The sequence below is a fragment of the Diaporthe amygdali genome, assembly GCF_026229845.1.
Source record: "Diaporthe amygdali strain CAA958 chromosome Unknown NODE_18_length_871485_cov_64_394520, whole genome shotgun sequence".
In the NCBI taxonomy this organism is placed as follows: domain Eukaryota; kingdom Fungi; phylum Ascomycota; class Sordariomycetes; order Diaporthales; family Diaporthaceae; genus Diaporthe; species Diaporthe amygdali.
In genome coordinates this window covers 443845-462623 of record NW_026517038.1, presented here as the reverse complement: position 1 = coordinate 462623, position 18779 = coordinate 443845, and the positions used below count along the sequence as shown (strand labels likewise).

General features: G+C 55.7%; 7 protein-coding genes across 7 annotated transcripts; 3 read left to right on the top strand and 4 right to left on the bottom strand.

Moving 5' to 3' along the window:
• Positions 1-400: 400 nt before the first annotated feature.
• J7T55_004089 (uncharacterized protein) lies at positions 401-1960 on the bottom strand (the record flags this gene model as incomplete). The annotated part of the gene is made up of 1 exon (XM_053144765.1): positions 401-1960. One exon carries the CDS (start codon positions 1958-1960, stop codon positions 401-403), a length of 1560 nt encoding a protein of 519 aa, XP_052992590.1.
• Positions 1961-4906: 2946 nt separating this feature from the next.
• Positions 4907-5801, bottom strand: J7T55_004088 (nucleolar essential protein 1; the record flags this gene model as incomplete). The annotated part of the gene is made up of 2 exons (XM_053144764.1): positions 4907-5383; positions 5526-5801. 2 exons carry the CDS (start codon positions 5799-5801, stop codon positions 4907-4909), a joined length of 753 nt encoding a protein of 250 aa, XP_052992589.1.
• Positions 5802-6397: 596 nt separating this feature from the next.
• J7T55_004087 (uncharacterized protein) lies at positions 6398-8069 on the top strand (the record flags this gene model as incomplete). The annotated part of the gene is made up of 5 exons (XM_053144763.1): positions 6398-6471; positions 6896-7124; positions 7200-7329; positions 7376-7563; positions 7833-8069. 5 exons carry the CDS (start codon positions 6398-6400, stop codon positions 8067-8069), a joined length of 858 nt encoding a protein of 285 aa, XP_052992588.1.
• Positions 8070-10913: 2844 nt separating this feature from the next.
• Positions 10914-12019, top strand: J7T55_004086 (uncharacterized protein; the record flags this gene model as incomplete). Its single annotated transcript, XM_053144762.1, has 2 exons — positions 10914-11229; positions 11301-12019. 2 exons carry the CDS (start codon positions 10914-10916, stop codon positions 12017-12019), a joined length of 1035 nt encoding a protein of 344 aa, XP_052992587.1.
• Positions 12020-13657: 1638 nt separating this feature from the next.
• Positions 13658-15697, bottom strand: J7T55_004085 (pyruvate decarboxylase; the record flags this gene model as incomplete). The annotated part of the gene is made up of 4 exons (XM_053144761.1): positions 13658-14129; positions 14329-14684; positions 14745-15448; positions 15613-15697. The coding sequence occupies 4 exons, from the start codon at positions 15695-15697 to the stop codon at positions 13658-13660; spliced, it is 1617 nt and encodes a 538-aa protein (XP_052992586.1).
• Positions 15698-16561: 864 nt separating this feature from the next.
• Positions 16562-17190, bottom strand: J7T55_004084 (uncharacterized protein; the record flags this gene model as incomplete). The annotated part of the gene is made up of 2 exons (XM_053144760.1): positions 16562-17000; positions 17075-17190. The coding sequence occupies 2 exons, from the start codon at positions 17188-17190 to the stop codon at positions 16562-16564; spliced, it is 555 nt and encodes a 184-aa protein (XP_052992585.1).
• A 468-nt stretch (positions 17191-17658) lies between these two features.
• Positions 17659-18683, top strand: J7T55_004083 (uncharacterized protein; the record flags this gene model as incomplete). The annotated part of the gene is made up of 2 exons (XM_053144759.1): positions 17659-17962; positions 18028-18683. The coding sequence occupies 2 exons, from the start codon at positions 17659-17661 to the stop codon at positions 18681-18683; spliced, it is 960 nt and encodes a 319-aa protein (XP_052992584.1).
• Positions 18684-18779: the final 96 nt, after the last annotated feature.

The window sequence follows — 18779 nt, the reverse complement described above, 5'->3', positions numbered from 1 at the left end:
ACGAGACCAAGTTGGATGCAGGTCAATGTCAATAGTATGGAATCCGGTGGGAGAGCGTTGCGAAATTCACATGACCGAAATATGTCGCCATCCATCATTGCACCATCTATATCCACGCTATGCCCTGCTTGGGATGCGAATATATTCCGTACAAGCAGATCGCTCTGCACCGGATGGTGTATGAGATGTTAGAGCCCTCGGGGGCATCGCTGTCGTCACGAGCATTTTCGTCCTGTATGCCGAATCCACTAATACCCACCTAGCCGTGAATAACAAGGAAAGGAAACCTGAAAAGTAAAAGGAGGGAAAGACAAAGTGTCAGTATCACCCCTCCCTTATGCATAACCAACCCCGGCGACATCCTTGGGTGACCAATTATCAGTGTTCAACCTGGTCTTGCTCATTGATACAACCTCTCACTCCTTGGAATACCCACACAACTGATGCTGTCACTAGGTGCAAGACTCTCCAGGTCATCATCCGCATAGCTGCTCCCTGCACCACTCGCGGGCAGCGGGACACGTCTTGCGGAGACATAGCTATCAGGCCTCCGCGGCGTTGCGGCAGACATCCGGCTGTTCGCCTTCGATGCCGCCCGGGATGCATGTTCGGACTGCGCTGCTGGCGGCCCACGAACAGTGCTTTGTGTGCGATGGCTCGCCGCTGAAACATAGCTATAGCCGTCGCCCTCGGGTACGTCGTACGTACTGCTCCGGCGAACCGAGGGCGGGTGCTTCGACGATCTGGACGTATGTCTCGAGCTGGTGTGACTGCGATGGTCTGGCACCAAGACATCCTCCATCTCGCCCGTCCTTGCACTGGACCTGGAGCTTGCGTGGCTACGGCTGCCAACGTCTGTCAACAGGAGCGGCTTGCGGTTGGTCGATAGCTCGCTGCGCGTGCGGATACTGGGTGCACCAGACGGCCTAGAACGTCGGCTACGGGCGTCGTCATAGTCAACGCCGGCGTCTCTGTTCCCGGCTGGTGGTGCCTGGGAGTATGAGTGCCTTGACATAAGGGTGGGAGGCGGCCGGCGGTCCGCTACCGACGTACCGCCTTCGCGCGGGCTGCGAGAGTCTGGATACGGGCGTGGAAATGTCGACCGACGCTGAGCCATCGGCTGTTCAAAGCCTTGCGAGCCCCTGACTACGCCATACGTGATCCCGGCCCCGAGGGCGGCGCCGGCTGCGACTCCCATGAGAGCTGCCCCGACAGCGCTGAGGCCGTGAGAGCTCTGTGACGGCGATTCCGTGGGGTCCATCGGTTCGAGTAAGGTGGTGGTGGTTGTGACACTGCGGCGCAGAATGGAAGGGCGCTCATCGTACCGGCCGGGCTGCCTGGGTGACACCAGACTTGGCGAGGCCGGCGCGAGTGGCGCAAAAGACATGCTTGCGGCCGAATCGCAAGCAACGTCGTAATTCCAGTGAAGGATGCGACTGGCCTCACTATGGGTTGATTGGGTCTTCCTGACGGTCGAACCACCATACCATTCCGGATAGTCCTGCACTGGAGGCACATATACAACCTCCATCTTGATAATGTTGCCGTCGAGGTCCGTCTCGGTGGGATCCGCGCCAGTCTTCGACTGCACAAGCTCTGCCCCAAAGGATGACTCTTCAGGCTCGGGGTAGTCGCCAACTTGTATGGCGCCCGAGTCCACTCCCTTGATTCTCTGGACCAGCGCCCGGAAGTCCCTGACGGCCCCCGGAGAGGCTGCAGAGAAGACGATACGCGAGAGCTTGAGAGGCCGAGCTGAAGTCGGCCTAACCTGGCGTAGCTCGAAAACTGGCAGCGGGGGCAAGGTGGCTATGCCGTAGACGATGGATGGCGAGCCTGGTATGTCAGGGGAAGGACTGGCTGCAGAGATATACCGCAGGCCCAGCGGATGGGTGACTGTTGAGTAGAAGGAGGATGAGGCAGCAAGATTGCTCACCTCAAGAAAGGGGAGCATCGAAGACATGTACGAAACAGCCCGGGCAGGGGGCCTGGCTGTTGAAGTACAGGGGACAGTGGAGGGTGGTGAAGGGAAAGCAACGCTCAGACTCGGGCAGCCTTGCACGGCGCCGTACACTACAGACTCGGCAAGGCGAGACGAGGCGAGACCAGACCCTGGACTTGTGGCTTGGGCGTGGTAGAAGCTGGAGGCAGCAGTGTTGCCTGCGTGCCCCTCCTACAGCACACGTAGGGGAACGGCGACAACCACTGGGGCGAGGGATGGGGCAAGCGTCGTGCTGTATGCGTGTAGCCGCCGTGGACGCGCCTATTGTGCTGGGATGTGCTTTGACAGAGGAAGAGCAAAGATGCAGAAATGGCCAAATGCGGAACAGCAATGAGACTATGGACTACATAGTAGGTATGTGTATTTATATGAAGCCATGATAGGCGATGTTACTGTGAACAGATGGCGAGGAGACGAGGCGAGTGGCAGGTTGCGTATACTGTACACAGCACAGCACTGTGCTAGGATCTTGGACGGGAGTCGTGTGTCCCACTTGGTCGTCATGGCTGAAGCGGCTGTCGACACCGACATTTGAGGAGCGAGAATAACTAGCTTGATAACTCGCACATACTGTAGACAGACCACGTAGATCAGTCATAGTACATAGGCGTAGGTGTGTTGCGTGGTGAGCGGTACGAGTCGAGTCAAGTTGCTGGCAGCACGTCAATGGACGGCCTGACAGCACGCGGCCAGAGATGCTGACCTTGACCATTCAATGTGGCAGAACCCTTTGGGCCTCTTGGGCCTTTGGGCCTTTGGGCCTTTGGGCAACTGGAGGAGCTGACGGCCCTGGCGGCTCGTCTGGTTTTTGCAACAGCACGACTGCCTCGTTTGGATAGTGATCTCGGTCTAGGGGGGCAGAGCCGGCCGAATTGGAATCGCAGGAGCTGCAGCGAGGCGGACGTGGGCCGCGCTTGCCATCGAAGCGGATGATGTTCTGGTGCCCAACTATGCCGGGGCTCTGCAGCAGATTCCTGCAAGGAGGGGCGCGTGGGGTGTGAGGCGATGCGAGGTGGTGGGTGGTGGGGACGCCCGGGGGAGGTTGTGCGATGCATAGAACTCAGTAGAGCACAGCTCGAATGCGGCTTGCAGTTGGACAATAAGTCATCTCGGATGGCTGGCTGGCCATGGCTGGCCAGGAGCGATGGAAGGGGGCTGCATGCTGCAGGAGCCACTCGGCAGCACTTTACTCTCTACACTTCTTCTGCTCACGTCTACTCTACCCCCTCCTGACCCTCCATGCCGCCTTTAGTCTGGGCATTTTCACATAATCACATTGCATTCACATTCCATCCATACCTACCTAGGTCGGTATGTCTTCTCGTGGTAATAGGCACCTTGGTCACCCAATTGGCCGTGATATCCAAAGGGTCGGCCATTTACAACAGACACGGCACGCACATGCGTGCGCGCGTACACAGTACAGTGTATAGTCCAGGTTGGCCCCCCCCCCCCCCAAGCCATCACCACTGGCAACTCGAGGCTGGCACTAACCAACGAGCCCCAAGCCGTGCGTGGCCAGGGACGCTGGCCAACCTGACACTGTCGCTCGACCGATTCTGCTGTGGACTGACCGGCCGAGTGAGGGAAGACACGGCCACATCTGATTGATCCGTCTTGGGTCAGTGTTGAGCAGCCAGACCCGCTCCTGACAAAGTCTGGTGGCTGGCTGGCTGCCCACGCCATCTTCCGAGAGGGCAGCCTCACTCTCGACCGGAGTAGCCAAGCGGAACAGCGCCAAACGAGCCGAGTCTCCGGGACATTTTGTACTCTGGGACGGGCAGCTGCCATGCCTTCACGACGAGGAGGGAAAGGAACCCACTGAGTACGGCACATCTCTCGTGCTCTCTAGTTTGGCCGTTTTTGACCTGGTCTTGCGATTACTGTGATGTTCACACGGCCCACCCGGTGGTGTTCAACCAACGTACATGGAACGTACAAGACTGTCCACCCGCAAGCAGTCATCGTCCCATTCCCTCTTACGTCACGTCGCATTACCTCGTGAACCGCGCGAGTGGTCCCGCAAGTGAATGTATCCTCCCCTCTCCAACTAGACACGATCCACATCTTGAAGCGCGGGCCCCCATTCGATTCGGCATCCAGCTTGTTCTCTACCATCTGCCACCCTGTGTCCTATGTCTCCTGTCACGGCGGTAATCACCACGTGTGCAATTCAGTGTAAGCGGGCTTGCTGGCCAACGCCCTCGAGTCCAAGCAAAGAGTGCACAAACGTCATCTCCAAGACTGGTTCATCACCAGCTTCTTGTATTAGTAGGCTCTTATTTGTCTGATTCACATCCAAGTCCACCTCTTGCATCCTGTGCGCTCCTTCCCGAGCTTCAATCCTTGAGCCACACGCCCGGCATTGAAGCCTGTACCAGTCCAAATTTGGCTACTCGCAGCGCGCGCTAATCATACCTTTCCAGCCTGCGACAAACTCAGAGACTGCTGGCTGCAAGCCTCCAATGGATGTCTTTGTAAGTCACGTCATCACCAGGCACTTGTCCGGGAGAGGTGGTGAAGGACATCGCGGCAGCACTCTGCCTGATTCATGCACAGACGAGCAGAGGAATCCCGAAATAAGAAAACAGGGGGGGAAACGCCTGACCAAGTTGAAGTGGTCTAGACAAGCATTAAACAATGCTCCTGGATCCGGTGTTGAACGCACTTGTTTTGGTTGTAAAAACAGCGACAGTGTAAACACAGACGACCCAAGCTACGTGGCGCATGCCCCACCGTCGTCGCCATGTTGTGATAGCTAGTACGGCGGAGCAGGCCCTTCCCTGCCTCCGAGGTCTCCTTGATCCGTCTCTTCTTTCTCGGCCTTTAGGTCATCGACACGCACCCCGCACGTTGACCCGGGCCCTGCCTACAAGCGCCGCGGCGCCCCAGGGAAGATGGAGCTGTTCAGAGCACGTCCCAAGCGTCCTCGGCGGCATGGCAGAATTTGCTGCAGGCGACACTGGCGGACAAGCTGAAGTTGCTGATTGAGATTTTCTCGTCCACGTATGCGTCCGCAAAGTTATCAGGTCCTTTGGCCATGGCGCCAACGAAGACGCAGATGCTCTCGTCCGACTCGAGCCCGTCGATGTAACTTCTCACGTGTGTCACAGGCGCATCAAAACTGAGGGTGACCTTGCGGCACTTGGGAGGGAGGTGTTCAGTGATGGGGTTGTTGATGACGCGGAGAAGCTTCTCCTGTGAGTTGGTCGACCTGATAGATAAGCGGTGTAGCAGCTGGACCATGAGACCGGCAAACCGTTTGAAGGTACGGGGTATGCGGACCGAGGGCGAGACCTCGATCAGGACGCCTTTGGCGGTGGATATGTAGATCTGGAGCCTGCCTGCCTTGTTGATAGGCGAGTCGAGGAGGGTGAGCAGACACTGAAGACGAGAGAGAGCAGATTAGTACATGACCAGCATGTTGAATGCAGAGCGTCAAAGCAGATGAGGTTCGTGTTGAACGCCAACCCCAGCGATTGGTTGTGTAAGGTGGGGTTGGAAGCTTCAGAGGGAGAGGTCGAACCTGGTGTGTGATGTCGGGTCTTGCTTCGGAGATGTCGCGGTTCATCTTGCGCATGATACCAATGTGCTCATCGCTGTTGAGAAGAGAGTACTTGTCCTCGCGCTGGACGCCCATATGGCCGGGTCGCGAGTGTGAGGATTTGTAAGTCTCGAGCGAGGCGTGCGAGAGAACGACAATCAGGCGCTTTGAATCCTTGTCGGTTGGCGGGATCGCGACATGCTGCTCGGCGACCAGCTGGGGCAGCTCGGGCGGGGGGAGTGACTGGGTTCCTGCCATGGCAAATAAAATAGGTTAGACCGGCGATTGATCAAGGTCCACGAAAAAGGAGAAGAAAGCTGATGTGTATTGCTCTGGCTGTGGCTTGGTTGGGGTGAAAATTGCGTAGGGCGTACGGTAAACGGATGGCATGTTGTGGGCCAACGACCTGACACGCGCGAAGCGGGTGGGGGAAAAGTCGAGTGTGGGCGGAAGGGCGGCGGAGAAGGGCAGTGGCAGAAGGCGCGTTCGGCCCTCACACTCCAACTGCAGCTCCCAACTCAGCGTGTCTCCCTGATCCAAGATGCGGATGCGAGGGGCACAAAGTTCATTTGATTGTAGGTGTGAAGGACGAGGGTTTGATAATGCAGGGGAAGATGGGCGCAAGACAGCGGCAGGACTTGGGAGAAGAGATGGTCTGGTCTGCTCGTCACATGGAGTCACATTCTGGTACCACTGACGACTGCGTCGGTGGCTACACAGGCTCGAGTATTTGTAGTTCGTGACGGCGACGGCGAGGGTGATGCATCAAGACATCACCAAGGGCCGGGGATGACGCCGAGTGGCGCTGATGGACAGAGACATGAACGAGGACGAGCACGAGCACGAGCACGAGCATGCCCGAGAGGAGAAGTGAAGCAACTTACGAGGTCGTTTGGCACGCCGGTTCGGAGGTGGTGAAGCAGACATGGTGAGAGGAGTATGATGATGAAGATGATGATGGTGATGATGATGGCAATGAGTGGGCGAGTGGCTGACTTGAGAATGGATGTTGTCACACTTGAGAGACGGACGAGGGAGGAGAAGAGTGTTGTCGTGATTAAAAGGCACGTTTGCAGTGCTCCACTAGGTGGGAGAGCCACTAGTGAGCAGTCAGAAAATCTAAACGGCGGGCGGAAGCGGGGAAGAAGACGACGCAGCGCATTCTAGACCGGCTGACATGGCTCGGAATAGGCTCCGAACTAAACGATGACTCGGGCAATAACCAGCTCCGGCTGTACGGACTTGCAACGAGTAATTGGTCTATCTAGAGACCACTGGAAGAATGTCTGAGACCACCGTAGACTAGACTGACTGCAAACATTTCGGCGTCCGAGTGATTGTGCATATTCCAGCCGCCAGCCCATCTATTCGCCGGATCCTCCGGGTCATCTTTACATCCACCTGCATAACCTCCGCAACTCCATGTGGGAGATCGGCTCCTGTCGTGGTCCAAATTCGACGCCAAGAGCCCCCACCGGGTCATTCTCCCTCTTCCCAATGCGCCTGACTCGGGACGCAGACGCCGACGCCGCTCTTGCTCACTCGGGGTCAACTATCGCGCAGCATTCCACGTACAATACTGTATGGAATGGAATGGAATGGCCTGGCACGGCATAAAAGTCGAGGCCAAGACCACATCAGCAATATTGCAACAAGTGGTATGGCAAGGGCTCGGCCGGTCTAGCAGGGTGCGGCAGCAGGTGGGCGATGATACAGCGTACCCGAAACCAGAGTCCGTCCGGGCACCGGCGCGGCACAACACCCACCGGGCAGATCGTCCACCTGGGTAGGAAGTGATGACTGGCCTGCTGACACACTGACTGACTAGACAGACGAGACAGACGACTGTATTTCATCGTACCGCAGGGGAGGGGACGGGACGGGAAATAGCGAGGACGAGGCCCACTTTATTGCTGTTGCAATTATTTACCCAAGTAGTGCCAACGGTCTGTCCTTTGTTCTGCCAGGCCCGTCTGTGCCTGCTGTGGCGGAATGCAGTGTGGACACAGCAGGGACCAGAGTAAGCGCAGCCTGACCTTGTCTGGGGGCAGTCGGATGGGCCAGCCCTGCTCTGCTGTTTTGATCGACGTTTCGTTCTCGTCGCATCTTGGCGACGACCAATCCGGGGCCCACAGCCGTTGTTCAGACGGGCAATTCTCCTGCCGTGGCTTGGGATGGAATCCCGATCCCCTTCCATTTCACTAAAAGTTTTGCAGCCTTGTCGTGCCGTGGGTGCCGTGGTGCAGCACGACACAGCAAGTATCTCCGAAGTTGTCGCCGAATCGACAGCCTGGACCGGCCGGCCTGGCCTCGCATGGAGACTGGCTTGTCTACAGCATTGCTCAGGCTGTTCCATCTTGCCATATGGCAATGCTTGGCCCAAGGGTCTGCGAGGAGGCGGCTGACAGCTGCCATCTCGTCCTCGATTCCGGCAAACTTGATTATGTGAATGTTTCAGACGAGGCGCCCGCGCCTACAGCCTTGCAGGCGCGCGCACGTACTCTGCTATACTGTACCGTGCTATAGATGTGGCTTGCAGGTGTGAGCACGTTCGCTCTCTCTCTCTCCCTCTCTCTCTCGCGGATTGGGCAGAGAGGAAGTGCAGCCAAGAGTCCCTGTCCAGGGGGCGCGACGGTGACGATGAACTCTCTTCGGCTTGTATAGAGGGCTTCTCGGATTACTTAATCTTGTCGAGGCTGTCAGGGAGAGGAAGAGAAACTGCCGTGCATGGCGCCCTTCGAAGTGGTCGTTTCGCCAAGACGAAACCATGGCGTTGTTTTGGTCAGCCGGCCTGAAGAGGCGCGCATGCCGACATGCCTGCAGACTCGATGATGGGGGCGTCATGGGTTGTGATCCTGACTTTGTGTTTCCCTGGTGTGTCGTTTCGCAACGTGAGCCCTCTACTCCATTGTATTACGCAGTATAGAGATCTTGGTTATGAATCAATCATGTCTTGGCTCTGGGGACGAAACAAGGGCTGGTGGAGACTGCAGACTGCAGTCCCAAGGCGCGGGCAAACACCCAAGCAGAACAGACAAGCTTATTTGAAATTGGCTTGCATTTTCCGAGGGCTGGGCGTGATGCCAGACGTGACTGACTTTCAGACCTTGGTGCTTCATCCGAATTGAGGCTCCGACTTGCATTTGGCAGCCCTGCGGACAGGATGGTGGGCCCAGCATCATGGATGCAGTTGAGACGGTAGTTTTGGCAGTGGCTGCTGACATGAATGGACTCAGGTACTGTGTGAGGGACACAAGGTAGGCAAGGAAGGCCAGGAACACCAGGGACGGGATCATCAGGATGACGCTGAGGCTGAGGGGAGGGAGGGAGGCAAGCTGGCTGGCTGGCTGGCTGGAAGGGTGAAAGGGTGAAAGGGTGGAAGGGGGTGAAGGGGGAAAGAGGACAGCCCTGCAGCGTGGGGTCGCGGGTTCTCTAACAGATGCCGTTTCGGCGGCCCACGATCAGCTAGATGGTGTAACTCGCCGGCCTGTGAGCCAGTGAGCTGGGGAGACCCAGAGATTACGGGCCCGAGTCAGCCTGGAGAGCCCAAACCTTGAAAGAAAAGAATCCGAAAGGGAAAAAAAGATTTGTGCAGATCGCCGTGGGGTTTTGGAATACGTACTGATACTCATGCTCACCGTGATGATCCTACTGTACTCCGAGTGTCATGGCATGGGTCTGGCAGGTTGAGCGATACTCACCACTACGGTTGTGCGATGCCAAAGTACTGTGCATTGCCAGTAAGTTCCAACAACAGGGGTGCAGCCTGGAAGCACCGAGTTGACAGCCTACCTGATGATAAAATGTCATGTATGGATGGCAGGCAGGCAGATAGACAAAGTACAGACGAGATGGTCTAGTCAGGACGAGACAGGGCAGCCGACACGTCCAACGTCTCTCGATCCGATGGCAGCCCCCGTGCCCCCCCGGTCTGTGCCAAGCTGCCACCGCTGTGGTAAAGCTGTGCAGGGAACAGGGACAAGCAGTACAGTAGTGTAGTAGTACCCGCTTTTGATTAGAGCCTCCTCAGACACCGGACGTCACCTCCACCCTCTTTGCACCTGTTCCACCTTTTTCCACCCTGCAGCATTGGGACATCCAAACTCGAGTTCGGGCCGGTACTTCTCTGCCCCATACTATCTACTGTGTATTCTGGTCATGGTGCCTGGTTCGTGTGGGTACTGCATCGGCATGGCATGGCATGGCATCGCATCTCATCTCATTTGTCCCATCTCCATCCCCATCTCCATCAGTCGCCCTGCACCACGAGGGCTTGCTTGCATGGACACTGTGGGGATGTTTTGCCGCCCAAAGAGATAAACTTGTCACGGCCATCATCATCACCTGCCATCTCAATACGCCATCTACTACTACATACAGTACACTAGAGACATCTGCGACGCGGGCCTTGTTCATCCAACCTTAACAGCGCCAAGCTTTTCGGCTCTGGGGGCGCTGCCCCATTGGCTTCCAAGCCTCGCGTAACTCTCTCTCTCTCTCTCTCTCTCTCTCTCTCTCTCTCTCTCTCTCTCATCTACCTAAACTACAAATCTGTCATGTCAACAATGAATGGATAGCTATGTCTCCTAGACGGGGTCATCTGTTTCCGTGGCCTTCTCCTGCCCTCGAAATCAAACCCCTAGCGAGATAGTCTCTCTGAATCCTGCAATCATGAATACCGCGGCATCATCGCCAGTTGCAGCCGTCCTGGGACCGATTTGATGTTGTACCTCTAGACTTGTTTGCCTATTTCCCCCCAGCACTTGGTTCAGTGCGGTACATACTCTCGGACGTCTAGGCATCTTCCAAACCAGCAGGGCTTCATCGGCCTCGCACAGGGCCGGGCACACGTCCATGGGTCAGGTACGCAGGTACGGTGCCTGTGCCTCCCCCACACCCCTGCCCACACCCCTGCCGGCGGCCGGCTTGGCTCCTGCGACGACATCTTCGTCGCATGAGGTTTCACCTCGAACGGGATCTTCTTACCCTGCCATCACTTTGTAGAATCTCCTTTCGACAGCCGGCCATGTCCATGCCAGACATGGTGTTCGTCTCTGGGCCTTCCCGGCCGTGCCAAGCACTTCCCGCCGCCGCCTGCATCCCATATATCAGCTTTCTTCCTCGGACGGCCTTTCAGATGATTTCTTCCCCTTCCTGCCGCTACTTTGACTGACGCAAACTTCTTTTCGCTCTCTATACTGAAGTTCTTGCAAGTCGAGACTACCGACTCACGTTGATCGTGGTCCAACTCACCTAGTACTTTCGTAATTGTCTTCTTCGCGTCGGCTGGTCTTCGCGTCGACTGGTCCCTTACATTCATTCTCTTGTCCTCGCTTCTTTTACACGCTCCCTCACGGCACCCGAGAAACAATGGTCTCCAAGACATTCCTTAGCGCTGCGGCGCTCTTCACCCTGGCCTTTGCGCAGAACAATAAGGGCGGCAACAACGGTGGAAACCAGAATGCTGGAAACCAGGGCAATGGAGGCAACAACAACGCGGCCGACTCGACGACATTGAGCCAAAACGCGATCCAGAGCGGCTCTTTCTCGGATGGATCCCAGGGTCTCGGAGCTGAGGATGGACAAGCCGCTTCTCTGACCTCGCAGAACAACTTCATCAACGAGTGCGCTGGCAAGACCCTCACCAACGGTCTTCAGATCACGGACGGCTCGTGTAACGGTATCCGTAAGTAAAGCATGCGCCCCTTTCGTTTTCCCCCGAGTCCAACCCTCATGTTTGGCTGATTGGCACGACAGCTATGGGAAACATCCCCGCCAAGGCCCAGATGATCTCGTCCATCATCACCTTCCCTCAGAACGGTGATAGCGTCCCGGCGCAGCAGGATTTCACCATCTCTGTCCAGACACAGAACCTCGAGGCCGGCTCCTTCACCAACGCTGATGCGACCTACTATGCCGCCCCTCAGACTCTGAACGGACAAGGGCAGGTTATTGGGCACACCCACGTTACCGTCCAGGACTTGGGCAACTCCCTGAACCCTAGCCAGCCCCCAGACCCGACCCAGTTTGCCTTCTTCAAGGGTATTAACGATGCCGGCAATGGCAAAGGCCTTCTCTCTGCTGATGTTGCTGGCGGTCTCCCCGCCGGAAACTACCGTCTCTGCACCATGACTTCTGCTTCCAACCACCAGCCTGTTCTCATGCCTGTCGCTCAGCGTGGGTCTCAGGACGACTGCACCAAGTTCACCGTCACCAATGGCGGTGGCAACAACAACGCCGGCAACAACGCCAACGCCAACGCAGGCCAGAACGCCAACGCCAACGCAGGTCAGAACGCCAATGCCAACGCAGGCCAGAACGCCAACGCAGGTCAAAACGCCCAGAAGGGCCAGCAAGGTCAGCAGGCACAGCAGGGACAGGGCCAGCAGAAGCAGAACGGTCAACGGACACGTAGACTGGCCACCGATAAGCGCAGCCGGCTCGCCCGCATCGCCACTCGTGACTTCGTCGCCTGAAGGCGGATGGGGCAGGGACCAGTTCTATGAATAGCCGTGTCGAGAGGACATGGGTCCTGGACGACATGACTGAGTCTTGTCTGTCACTCACCTTTGGGGGGTTGGTCGCTTGGTGATTTTGGGGGTTGTTGTGTCGGGGGGCCGGTGGGTGGTTGGTTTGTACCGTGCTAGACGCGAGTGAGAATGATAATGGTGTACATAGAGTCGGTAAGAGAGGTGTGTACGGCAGCTACTTCACGCTTGAGACGGCTGCTTATTCTACGATGATTATTTCCTTATACTCTTCTTAAACTAATTCATGAATACGTTGGTGTCTATCCTGTTTGTGCACCCCGCGCAGCAAGCCCAATGATCCTGACGGATTGAAATCAACACATTTTATTAATCCTAACAAAATAAGGCCATGAAAGCTGTTGGAAGAAGGACACTCGAGCAGGAAGGAGCCCAACCGCCACCTCCCGCTCAAGCACCCGGCTCCCAAAGCACACCCAAAAATGCAACGAAATGACAGACACGAACAGGCATACCACCCCGTTCTCCATGGAGTTATTGAAATGCCGACCAATTGACTGATCAACAAGCCATGAGACGGCAGTTGACCAGGCCGGATCCATGAATATTCGATGCCCTCCAAGCGCCGAGGACCTGAGACAGAGATCGACGACAAGAAACGCCCACATATGTCGGGTGATCCGCCGTCCGAAAAAAACACACGCGTCAACGCCTGGTATCAAGCCTTACCTAGGATTTTTATCTCGATTTCTTATTCTTGACCCCTCCGCGTCACAATTAGATGGCCACGGCAATCCTTTCTGGGCGCTTAATGCAGCATTCGTGAGCGATCGTCTAGACGGCGTTGTAAACGTCATCAGGGACGCCGGTTGCTCGGACGCTAAGGAGGCGTGGATGAACCGTCTAGTGGCTGTAAGTGCGGCTCTTGTAACCAACCCAAAAGTAAGTCATGGGCTGCAGGCGAACAGATATATCCCTGAACAGTTTCGGATTGAGTTCGCGCTGCCCAATTGTGCCAAGCCCGGGGAGAGGTTTTGTTCTGTTTGTGCTCATGTCATGATTTTGCAAGGTGTTTTGAGAGCGAAATATCTCGTTTGTGATCCACTTTTGAGCTGAAGTCATTTGTGGACATTCAGACGAACAGAAGTTGGGACTACCTCATCTTTGCAAGTTATCTAGCATTGGAACAGGGGTAATGCCCCCCACAGAGTTGCTAGACCGCTGCTTTAAGCATGAGGCACGCACCACGGGTGGGACTGCAGTAGTGTGACAGCAGAGACATTGGACTAGACATCAAGTTCGGATGGCCGCAATATACGACTCAGATATAGGACGATGATCTCAAGCGCGCGTGAACTCCAGCAGAATGTCGAGCGGGCAAGATACCGCCCTCTCATTCTCCATGGATTTCAATTCAGGCTTGTGTCTCTTCACAGTACGGTGATCGCCCATCGCTCGTTGCTGAGTGGGCTAGCTGGCATGCTGCCTGCGATGGAATATCGAAACTTCGCAATTCTTTGTCGTCCCCCTTGCTATGGCAACATTATAGCGACTCAAGCCGTCTGGTGTGCGGAATGTTGTGACAGAGGGCCGAGTATGTAGTCAGTCAATTCTCTGACTGCCTCGTCATGACTTCGCATTATTCTTCGCAGCAGCATTCGCCACCATAAGCAACGGCCTCGGCGCATCCATCTTTGGCATGTGCAATTCGACAAATTGCAGATTCCTCGCCTCGTTGAATTCCCTATCCGTCAATAGCCTGTTCAGCTCTTCCTTGGTCTTCACGACGTGTGTCGAGACCTGCTTCAGAGACGCCCCGAAGGCCGCAGGAGTATCTTTGAACTTCCATGGTGAGATATCGTTGTACTCGGCATCAGCGCCGTGGATGAACCGCTCGATGGTATATCCCTCGTTACATATACAAAAAAGTGTGACGCGCAAGTTGTGCTTGATCATCGTGCTGACCTCCTGCGCCGTAAGCTGGAAGCTGCCATCGCCCACAAATAGTACAGTTCGCCTGTCGACACCCGCGTCTTTTGCCGCGAGCGCAGCGCCCTGACAAGCACCTACGGACCAGCCGATCGATCCCCATAGGGTCCTGCAGGATCTAATCAGCTCCGTAGAATTGCAGAACAAGTTTTGTACACATTGGTAACTGAAGGGGAAACCTTCTTCACAAGGCCAATCTCACTGGCTTCAGCCTGGCAATTGGCTTGGAAGCAACCAGCGAGATAGCCTGTGATGTTGCGAAAGACCATCCACCAGGAGTTGAGAATGATTTACCGAAAGCTACTCACTGGTTTAATGCGGTAACGTCCTTTGGGAACTTGGTTTCCCAGATGCCAAAGTTCGCCGTACCCGTCTCCGTTATGACGATGTCACCTTCAGTCAGGTATTCGCCAATCCGTGGCCATAGCCAGTACTGGGTAATCGTATGCGAGCCGTCATCATTGGCGGCGACCTCATTCTCCACCCTGGGGGAAGGTGATGCAGAGAGCCTTGTGGTGTCGACCGTATCGATGATCCTCCGTAGGACGCCCTTCATGGTCACCCCTGGATACTCGGAGTATCGTACTGTGCAATGGGTGCTGTGAAGGTCGATAGTATTCAGTTGTGACAGCCGGTACGAGAATCCCGCGGTGTTGAGATCACTCTACGAAAGGCATCAATTAGCCTGGCCCAGAACACATGCAGTCTCAACGGAAGGGTCTACCTTGAGAGAACCGATACTCAGGACTAGGTCCGCAGCCTCTACGGCCTTTGCAACGTTCGGATGGGATGCGTTGCCGGCGTAGATACCTCCGTAAGTCGGGTGTTGCTCGTCAATAGCTCCTTTACCCATAGGAGCTACGAACACTGGAAGGCTTGTTTTGTCGAGCAGCTGGTGGACCTCGCTCACAACACGATGACGGATAGCGCAAGCGTCGACAAGAATGATGGGATTCCGGGCCGCATATAAGTACTTGAGGATCACATCAACAACATACGCCTCTTTGTCAGGGTCATTCAGTGGGTCAGACAAATCGATAGGTATTTTCAGGCGGGATCCCTCAACCTTCTCTTCGATCATGTCTGAAGGCACCATGATGTACACTGGCTTACTGTGGATCCAGCACTCGCGAATAGCAGTATCGATCTCAAGCGCGATCTGGTTCGGTTGGTTGAGCTTAGCGACGTAGCACGAGATCTGGCTTGACATGTTTTTGAAGACGTTGAAATCTCCATTGCCAAGTGTGTGATGAAGTAGCAGCCCGTTCTGCTCCGATATAGTCGACGGGCAGCCAACAATGTGGATAAGAGGCACATGTTCCGCGTAGGCCCCTGCTATCCCGTTCAGGGCGCTGAGTTCACCCACACCAAAGGTGGTCACGAGGGCAGAAATGCCTTTGACACGAGCGTACCCATCTGCGGCATAGGCTGTGGAGTGGGTCAGCTACAATCACCGCCCATATTCTCTGAAAAACAACACTCGCCTGCGTTAAGCTCGTTCACGTTACCAACCCACTTCAAGCCGCACTCTGAAATATAGTCGAGGGAGGCCAAGTTATAATCACCAGGAAGACCATGAATGGACCTAATACCCACTTGATGCAGTCTTGTGAAAAGGTACTTGGCCACATCAACAGGCTCTTCGAGGCTCTCCAGCCTGTAATCGACGGAACCCATTCTGTACTTTCCGAAAGAGATCAAATGAATAGAGAGAGGAGTCTGAAAGCATCTGAGGTGATGGATAAATAGGCTTCACTTGAGGCCTTCTCATGTCGCTTGACATGGAAAACTTATATCGTCCAAATGGGCCGGCTAGCAGCGGCGACGACAAGAAAGGCTTCAGAAGGACGCAGGAGAAATCTCACGATGCCGAGCACTGGGTCTCTACGTCAGACCACCGACATGACCGAGCGGGCCGATTCCACATGGCGGAAAGAATTCCTCGTGCTTCCTGGTTGACGAGGCACTTGTTTTCCCGACAAGTTCGCCACGACAGGCCGCAATAAGCACGCGGAAACGAGGGCATGATCCGATACATCTGATGTGCTCTGCTGCATTGCTTTGACAAAAATCTCTTCGTTGAAGAATGCACCCGATCTCGACAGCTGAATTCTGGAGGCTGGCCAATGGCTTAAAAACAATGGACCCAGTTTTCTGCTGTACAGTACGGCACTCTGGGCGACGGCACTTTGGGCCCGCGGTGCCCACAGTATCGCTGTCTCGTGAGCACTCAAGGTTGTGAGTGTCCCCGAAGTCTTTGTTGCTGCCCTGTGAACGCTTCTCGTATGACCAAAGTGCGATAACCTTAACTGTGGCTGTCGGTATCCAAGGCCTGTATAAGTCAATCTGTCCAGGGTATCTTTTTTTGCAGTTCTGTTGGCGCATGATTTGAGCATCCAGAGTTGATCTGATCTATTCATAGGAATTACACGTGAGTGGTGATGAGTCTGCCGACTCCCTATATCAAAGAGCCGAGTCTATTTTTCCCCTGTAGTCGTACATTAATATGCCGTTGAGGAGCCGGATCGTAGGATGGTGCGGTCAATCGCATCTCCCGTCCTTCCACCCCGTGCGCCATCTCTCCTCCCACTTGGAGCAGTCAAAGACAGGCTTGCCTAGCTTCTTGTTGACGTCGTTGTGGGCGTCGCACAGCCACTTGCCGAACTCTCCACGGCTGCCGGCCTTGACCGGGTCCTTCTGGATGTAGCCCCGGAAGTCGTCGGCGCAGACCCAGCATGGATACAGGCGGGAGAAGAGCTGAACGAAACTGACTAGGTCGTTTTGCTGGGATGAGCTTGGAGTGGTAGGGTATGTTGCGGCTATTGAGTGGAGGAGTGTCCATGTGCTCCGTCCGAGGGTCTCGACGTCGGCCGGGCAGTCGGTAGCCGGGGCGGTGGTGACGGTGCTCGTCTTGGATGTGGTTGAGGCCGGCGTCTTCAAGGACCTGGCCTGCGCGGCCAAGGCGGAGAAGGCGGTCTTGCTAGAGCAGGCACGGCAACTATCGACTGGTGTCAGTTGTTGCGCACACCAGATCCTATTCCAGATGCAACATACGGCTTGCCATCGGGTCCGAGGACGACTCCGGGGGGTAGTGGTTTCGCGGCACCCGTCGCTACAGCGGTCGCGTGGCCGTTTGCCTGCGAGTCGTTACGTTCTGTTTGGTCTGCCATGGCGCAATGCTGCTATGCTCTGCTCTGCCCTGGCCTGCTCTTCGTGTGACAGGCTCTGCTGCGCTGTTGTTGTTGAGCCCGACAAGCTTCTTCCCGTTGACGTCGTCACCTGCTTGAGCTAGGCGAGTGCCTGAGATGCATTGTGGAATTTGGGACTTGGGAGATTTGTAAGCCTCGCAGCGTTGTCCCGAGGCGACGCCCAAGAATACCAATCTCTTTGGATTGGTATAGGAAACCAAGCTGAGGGACGTCGGCTCAGACAACAGACAGGGCCAAGAGTTGTCGTGCCCCACTAAGTCACCCGGGCACTTTAACATTGCACTACTTGCGCGAGACTTTGGCGCGATCTGCAATTAAGGCCTACCCGTACAATATACCCGGTACCTCAAACCTCATGACAAGCAAATTCGAATCGCTCTTGCTTGCTTGTTCTGCTTCTTGCCTCAGACAGTTCCTCGTCGCATTCAAATGTCACCATCAGCAGCAGCTGGCGTAGGAGACGGAGCGGTGCCGATATTACTACTGAAAACCAAATCGACCCCCGGAGACAGCTATGAGGATATCTTCTCGCAGCCGCACAGCGGCCTATCCTTTATCCCATCGTTCGTGCCAGTTCTGGAGCACAGGTTCCAAGATACCGGCATGGCCCGAGTCCGGTCTGTCCTCAAGTCTCAGATGGTCGGCAAACACTTCGGAGCAGCATACGGTGGTCTCATATTCACATCCCAGAGAGCCGTCGAGGCCTTCACACAAGTTGTTCAAGATGGCCTAGGTGAGGAGCTCATCCTTGATCGCCTCGGCCCTCGCTCACAACCACCGGCTCACATTAACATGTAGGTGAGAAGCAGGGTGACTCCTCCAAGAGTGCTCTGGCATGGCCCTGCCTCCAGGAGGTCCCCATCTACAGCGTCGGACCGGCCACCACAAGGGCGCTCAAGGCTGTTCCCCAGGACCCGCCTCTGCAGGTATTCGGCGAGCACACAGGCAATGGCGACAGCCTCGCCCATTTCATCCTGGAGCACTACGCGCAGTGGTACACAGACCGGCCCGAGGAAAAGCCTGCGTTACTGTTTCTGGTGGGCGAGCAGAGAAGGGACATCATTCCCAAAACTCTTATGGATGACAAACTGCCAGATGACAGACGAATCGAGGTGGAAGAAGTCGTGGTCTACGGCACTGGGGTCATGGAGTCGTTCGCAGACGACTTCCAGAGGAGCCTGCAGGAGACGCAGGGGAGCAAGATGGTCTGGATTGTCGTCTTCTCCCCCACGGGCTGCGATGCCATGCTGCGCGGCCTGGGTATGATCGACGAGACCACAGGCAAGGCAAAGCCGAATGACCCGAACAGGACGAGGTTTGTTGCCACGATTGGGCCTACAACAAGGAATTACCTGCAGAGGACGTTCGACCTTGAGCCAGATGTATGCTCTGAGAAGCCGAGTCCAGAAGGCGTCCTCGAGGGGATCCAGCAATTTATATCGCAAATGCCATGATCGATACGGGTGGAAGCGGAAAAGGCAGTGTCGTGCCCCGCCCAAGGCCAAGATATCACGATCCTAGCGAGTCTGACGGCACCAGAGCTTCGATCA